Here is a 7,181-nt window from a genome sequence, read left to right as displayed (position 1 = left end):
TGACTTTTTAAGCTAAGATAGGAGCTCTCTAAGAGAATTCTAAGAAGCTTTGGGCCCTGGGCTATATCACTTATAACATTATGAACTTCACACATGATGCGCTGTATGCAAACAGTGACTAATCAAGTAACCCCTACTGCCACTCCTGGCTATACATTTTTATCAGTGTTTCTTTTCTATGTTTCAAATTCCTTGGTATATATTGACTCCCTTTTCTATGTTTCACTCTATAGGCATCCTTGAGACTGGAGAAGCAGCAGGAGCAATGCCTTTCAATTCAGTTGCACACAGCTCCATCTTGGATCCAGTGGAGGATATGGAAGTGGATAATCAGTGTTCTTGCCCCTTATCTATTCCTGAGACCAGGGACAGACTTGAAACAAAGCCCTTCGTTCCAATATTCAGTAACCAGAACCACCCAGTGGAAGACACAGGCATCCCTGAGACTGGAGAAGCAGTAGGAGCAATGCCTTTCAATTCAGTTGCACACAGCTCCATCTTGGATCCAGTAGAGGATATGAAAGTGGATAATCAGTGTTCTTGCCCCATATCTATTCCTGAGACCAGGGACAGACTTGGAACAAAACCCTTCATTCCAATATTTAGTACCCAGAACCACCCAGTGGAAGACACAGGCATCCCTGAGACTGGAGAAGCAGTAGGAGCAATGCCTTTCAATTCAGTTGCACACAGCTCCATCTTGGATCCAGTAGAGGATATGGAAGTGGATAATCAGTGTTCTTGCCCCATATCTATTCCTGAGACCAGGGACAGACTTGGAACAAAACCCTTCCTTTCAATATTTAGTACCCAGAAACACCCAGAGGAAGACACAGGCATCCCTGAGACTGGAGAAGCAGCAGGAGCAATGCCTTTCAATTCAGTTGCACAAAGCTCCATATTGGATCCAGTGGAGGATATAGAAGTGGATAATCTGTATTCTTGCCCCTTATCTATTCCTGAGACCAGGGACAGACTTGGAACAAAGCCCTTTCTTCCAATATTAAGTAACCAGGAACACTCAGTGGAAGACACAGGCATCCCTGAAACTGGAGAAGCAGCAAGAGCAATGCCTTTCAATTCTGTTGCACACAGCTCCATCTTGGATCCAGTGAAGGATATGGAAGTGGATAATCTGTATTCTTGCCCCTTATCTATTCCTGAGACCAGGGACAGACTTGAAACAAAGCCCTTCCTTCCAATATTCAGTAACCAGGAACACTCAGTGGAAGACACAGGCATCCCTGAAACTGGAGAAGCAGCAAGAGCAATGCCTTTCAATTCAGTTGCACACAGCTCCATCTTGGATCCAGTAGAGGATATGAAAGTGGATAATCTGTGTTCTTGCCCCCTATCTATTCCTGAGACCAGGGACAGGCTTGGAACAAAGCCCTTCCTTCCAATATTTAGTACCCAGGAACACCCAGTGGAAGACACATGCATCCCTGAGACTGGAGAAGCAGCAGGAGCAATGCCTTTCAATTCAGTTGCACAAAGCTCCATATTGGATCCAGTGGAAGATATAGAAGTGGATAATCTGTATTCTTGCCCTTTATCTATTCCGGAGACCAGGGACAGACTTGGAACAAAGCCCTTTCTTCCAATATTCAGTAACCAGGAACAACCAGTGAAAGACACAGGCATCCCTGAGACTGGAGAAGCAGCAAGAGCAATGCCTTTCAATTCAGTTGCACACAGCTCCATCTTGGATCCAGTAGAAGTGGATAATTTGTGTTCTTGCTCCTTATCTATTCCTGAGACCAGGGACAGACTTGGAACAAAGCCCTTCCTTCCAATATTTAGTACCCAGGAACACCCAGTGGAAGACACATGCATCCCTGAGACTGGAGAAGCAGCAGGAGCAATGCCTTTCAATTCAGTTGCACAAAGCTCCATATTGGATCCAGTGGAAGATATAGAAGTGGATAATCTGTATTCTTGCCCTTTATCTATTCCGGAGACCAGGGACAGACTTGGAACAAAGCCCTTTCTTCCAATATTCAGTAACCAGGAACAACCAGTGAAAGACACAGGCATCCCTGAGACTGGAGAAGCAGCAAGAGCAATGCCTTTCAATTCAGTTGCACACAGCTCCATCTTGGATCCAGTAGAAGTGGATAATTTGTGTTCTTGCTCCTTATCTATTCCTGAGACCAGGGACAGACTTGGAACAAAGCCCTTCCTTCCAATATTTAGTACCCAGGAACACCCAGTGGAAGACACATGCATCCCTGAGACTGGAGAAGCAGCAAGAGCAATGCCTTTCAATTCAGTTGCACACAGCTCCATCTTGGATCCAGTAGAAGTGGATAATTTGTGTTCTTGCCCCTTATCTATTCCTGAGACCAGGGACAGACTTGGAACAAAGCCCTACCTTCCAATATTCAGTAACCATGAACAACCAGTGGAAGTCACAGAAATGCTTGCTAACCTGCAGCAGCTCAGATTCTGATTAAAATGTGATTTAAAAAATAATAATAATAAATAATAAATCAGTCTTTTGTTGTTTAATGTTTAAATAAAGTGTTTAACATTAGAAGCGCCGCGCCAGTGTCACCTATGTAGCGAATAACAGGGCTCCCATAGAGAGAACAGTCAATGGATCACATTCCTGAACACCCTCTTCCAGCATGCATGGCACCATCCTGATAACCTTATCTGGTTTGCTATCTTAAGGGGGACGTCTGTAAAACTAAGAAACTCCACAAGGCCAGATGCTTTGAAGTAGACCCCGAAACCGAGGGTGTAAATCGGCGATCCGGTAAACAAAGAAGACAGTTTTACAGCTCCACCCCGAGCTGGGGAGGAAGGGGCCTCATCACACTTGGACACTCTCTTGACCTCTGGAAGACATGCCTTTCCATGAACAAAGGCATACGGCATGGACACTATTTTAAACATCTTTAAAGTGTGCCAGGGCAAAACGTATTCACATATATTTACTCAGTTCCTTTTTTTTCCTGTGTATTTGTTTGATTATTCTGCATAACGTTAAAGGTGTAATCAGCATTTACAAACCTTTTTATTAGATAAAGGAAGGAATGAGTGGGTAAGATATGTAATGATTGGTGTCAATGTCAAGCTGACTTTATTTCAAGAATGTTGGTAAACATGTGTAATTGGTAGCATAAACAGAGCTCATGCAAAATTACTTTTTATAAAGTATTAGAAACTCCAACCGGATGGGTCACACGTGACAGCCGAAACACCTGGCTAATTTATGCACGGAAGTAGAAACCACGTGAGGCGTGGCTAAGCCCTGCAATCACATCCGATTGAATGAATCACCTGTGGGACGGACTGACCCCCAAGTCCACAGGCAGAAAAAGAGAAGTTATCATCACAACTGCAACCTACAACATCTTCCAAGCAGCTCGGTCATCCGCTCTTCAAGAACTCTCAACGAGACTTCGTGCCAGAACTCCAAAGTCCCGCTACGAAGGAAACCTCAGGAGAAGTTCCAGAGCGCAGCCATCGGTAACCAGGCAACCAACGCCTCACCGAAGGGCTTTCCCGACTGACGTCATCCCTACAACAGTGCACCAACCAATCAGCAACGCCGTGATTCCCTTCACTGGAGGCAACCCAACGGATGAGAACAAAACATAACGCAAGTAAACAAACAATGCTGCATACCTTGCTGAAGTTGGTGCTCGTTTCATAACTAAACCGTAAGATTAAACCCAAGACTCTGCTCTTGTGACTTTCGTTGATCTAGTAACCAGCACTAGAATAACTTCATTCATTTTCACTTGCCAAACTGTTTGTGTGTATGTGTGTGTGTGTATGTGTATGTGTGCGTGCGTTCAAGTAGTGTAGTTTCATGTATCGTAGATTAGTCAAATAAATTCTTGTTTCTTTATAAAGAACTGTTGTCTTGGTCATGTATTTTAAAGTCTAAACATTTGCCCAGATCGTGTTACCTTGCTCATAAATTGCTAAATACTAGATTTTGTGTTTTAGCCGTTGGCCATGTGATAACCAGAACTGGTAAGATACACTAAATTGTGCTAAACGCTGGACGGGTAGTCAATATAGTGTACGTTATATATTTTGATTCAATTAATCAAATGAAACCGAATCGTTAAAGATTCGATACAACTCTGACCCAGAGCTAAAAATTACTTATTAATGATAAAGGATGCGTTGGCATTGTGTTCACATTAAAATGTCTATATTAATTGGTGGACAATGCAACCGTCATTCGTTGTCTTTATTATGTAAACCCTACGTATTAATGATGAAGAATGCCGGAAACTATTCATGGTCATTATCATTGTTAAAACGCTACACCTACTTTTAACGTGATTCACCGGTCATTTGACCGCCTATTGTTTTGAATGGAAAGCTGTCGCTGCCACACAATGATCGCTAGACGGCACTTTCACCCATCAAAGCAAATAGTTTAGCTACAAGATCAACTTGCACTTGGAAAATGCGCCATTCATTCCCGTTGATAATCAGCGATATATTTTTGTTCATATTAAACTGGGAAAACCTACTACAGAGTCTCTAAGGGGACAAAGGAAGAGAGAAAAAAAAAAAACGGCAGAAGAAAAAAAACGAGTCATGTTTTGCATTATAGCCCAAAACTTTTGTCATTTTTTCTTTTTCTTCTTTGTCCATCTAGGGGCTTCGTACTATAACAAAAACGAAAGCTCTATTTAATTTTATAACATTTTGGGAAAATTCATTACTTCGTTCGTTAGCTCGCTTCCGTGAAATTATCGCTAAAACAATGTAATGACCCCTCCTGTCACGATGCGGGTGCATCGGGCTGATGGTAAGCCATGGGCTTACAAAGGGCAGGCATAAATGCAGAGGGTTCTTGTCAGATAACCAGAGTCTTTTATTGACAACTAAACAAACAGAACTTCCCCAAAACTAAATATCCAAAATACCGGCTACGGAGGCTTAACAAACACATAGGCTCTCGTACACAGAGACCACCTGACTAAACATACAGTGCACAGAGACCGCCTGACTACACCTGCAGTGCACAGAGACCGCCTGACTACACCTGCAGTGCACAGAGACCGCCTGACTACACCTGCAGTGCACAGAGACCGCCTGACTACACCTGCAGTGCACAGAGACCGCCTGACTACACCTGCAGTGCACAGAGACCGCCTGACTACACCTGCAGTGCACAGAGACCGCCTGACTACACCTGCAGTGCACAGAGACCGCCTGACTACACCTGCAGTGCACAGAGACCGCCTGACTACACCTGCAGTGCACAGAGACCGCCTGACTACACCTGCAGTGCACAGAGACCGCCTGACTACACCTGCAGTGCACAGAGACCGCCTGACTACACACGCAGTGCACAGAGACCGCCTGACTACACACGCAGTACACAGAGACCGCCTGACTACACACGCAGTACACAGAGACCGCCTGACTACACACGCAGTACACAGAGACCGCCTGACTACACACGCAGTACACAGCGACTTCCTGACTTAACATACGTAGAGACTTCCGGACTACACACGCAGTACACAGCGACTTCCTGACTTAACATACGTACTGTAGAGACTTCCTGACTTAACATACGTAGAGACTTCCTGACTTAACATACGTAGAGACTTCCTGACTTAACATACGTAGAGACTTCCTGACTTAACATACGTAGAGACTTCCTGACTTAACACACGTAGAGACTTCCTGTCTTAACACACGTAGAGACTTCCTGACTTAACACACGTAGAGACTTCCTGACTTAACATACGTAGAGACTTCCTGACTTAACATACGTAGAGACTTCCTGACTTAACATACGTAGAGACTTCCTGACTTAACATACGTAGAGACTTCTGACTTAACATACGTAGAGACTTCTGACTTAACATACGTAGAGACTTCTGACTTAACATACGTAATGACTTCTGGCTTAACATACGTAGAGACTTCTGACTTAACATACGTAGAGACTTCCTGACTTAACATACGTAGAGACTTCTGACTTAACATACGTAGAGACTTCTGACTTAACATACGTAGAGACTTCTGACTTAACATACGTAGAGACTTCTGACTTAACATACGTAGAGACTTCTGGCTTAACATACGTAGAGACTTCTGACTTAACACACGTAGAGACTTCCTGTCTTAACATACGTAGAGACTTCCTGTCTTAACATACGTAGAGACTTCCTGTCTTAACATACGTAGAGACTTCCTGTCTTAACATACGTAGAGACTTCCTGACTTAACATACGTAGAGACTTCTGGCTTAACATACGTAGAGACTTCTGACTTAACAGACATAGAGACTTCCAAGCCTGGTACACACTCTTGCGCTCCTATGAGTGACACCCGCACACCTGCGCTCCTACGAGCGGCGTACCACACATTTACGCTCTTACGAGCGACACACGCACACCTATGCTCCTAAGAGCGGCATACCACACATTCACGCTCTTTCGAGCGACACACGCACACCCAGGCTTAAACCAAAACATAACTTAAAACCTAAAAAACAAAAGGACAGAAGACACAAACAGCACTCACATCAAACACAAATTCAAGTAAATACACATATCTACATACAACAGAGCCCAAGCCTTCAGAGCCAGTTTAAACAGAAATTCCTAATAAACGACACACAAAACAAATGCCCACTTGACAGTCTTAATGCTCGACCCAGTTTCCCAGAACTAACAACTTTTTATAACGTCTCTAATGAGCCACCTCGGCTCAGGTGAAGCTTCGTCATCACCTGACCGAGGTGCCTTCTGGGAAACTTGGTCTTCTCACAAGACTACAAACACGGCCACAGTGCCCTCTAGGGGCAGTCCCTGACAGTACCCCCCCCTTATGACGCTCCTCTGGAGCGCTATCGGCGATACCTTCGCCCACCTCCCGACGTCGACGATCTAATTCGTTAAGCTGGGTTGGAGGGTGGGCGCGCCTGGGCAGCCGCCGTAGTTGAGCCACGGATGCAGCTGCTGGATCGTTTATCTGACCCAGGCAGTTGAGGCAGCACTGGATCGCTGGAGTAGGCCGGGCGGCGAAGGCAACACTGACCCATTGACAGCAAGCAACAGCTCATAAACGTGTTAAACTTAAACTGATATGTATTTATTCTTCATTTTCATTCAGAATTATTATTATTATTAGTAGTAGTAGTTCTCTGAATTTATTATTATTATTGTAACGCACCTGCGTGTGTGCAA

The 7,181-nt window shown here is 44.3% G+C and overlaps 1 protein-coding gene across 1 annotated transcript; it reads left to right on the top strand.

Annotated features, from left to right (window-relative positions):
- Nucleotides 1–4,761: 4,761 nt before the first annotated feature.
- LOC128541073 (uncharacterized) lies at nt 4,762–5,519 on the top strand. The gene is made up of 2 exons (XM_053511188.1): nt 4,762–4,805; nt 4,967–5,519. The coding sequence occupies exons 1-2, from the start codon at nt 4,762–4,764 to the stop codon at nt 5,517–5,519; spliced, it is 597 nt and encodes a 198-aa protein (XP_053367163.1).
- The last annotated feature ends 1,662 nt before the right edge of the window (nt 5,520–7,181 follow it).

The sequence above is a fragment of the Clarias gariepinus genome, chromosome 2, assembly GCF_024256425.1.
Source record: "Clarias gariepinus isolate MV-2021 ecotype Netherlands chromosome 2, CGAR_prim_01v2, whole genome shotgun sequence".
Classification (NCBI taxonomy): domain Eukaryota; kingdom Metazoa; phylum Chordata; class Actinopteri; order Siluriformes; family Clariidae; genus Clarias; species Clarias gariepinus.
This window is presented reverse-complemented; position numbering and strand designations above follow the sequence as displayed.

Coding starts and splice junctions, on each gene's coding strand:
- LOC128541073 (XM_053511188.1), top strand. CDS start 4,762: ATGCGGGTGCATCGGGCTGATGGTAAGCCATGGGCTTACAAAGG. Junction 4,806..4,966: donor AAGCCATGGGCTTACAAAGG/GCAGGCATAAAT, acceptor CTAAACATACAG/TGCACAGAGACCGCCTGACT.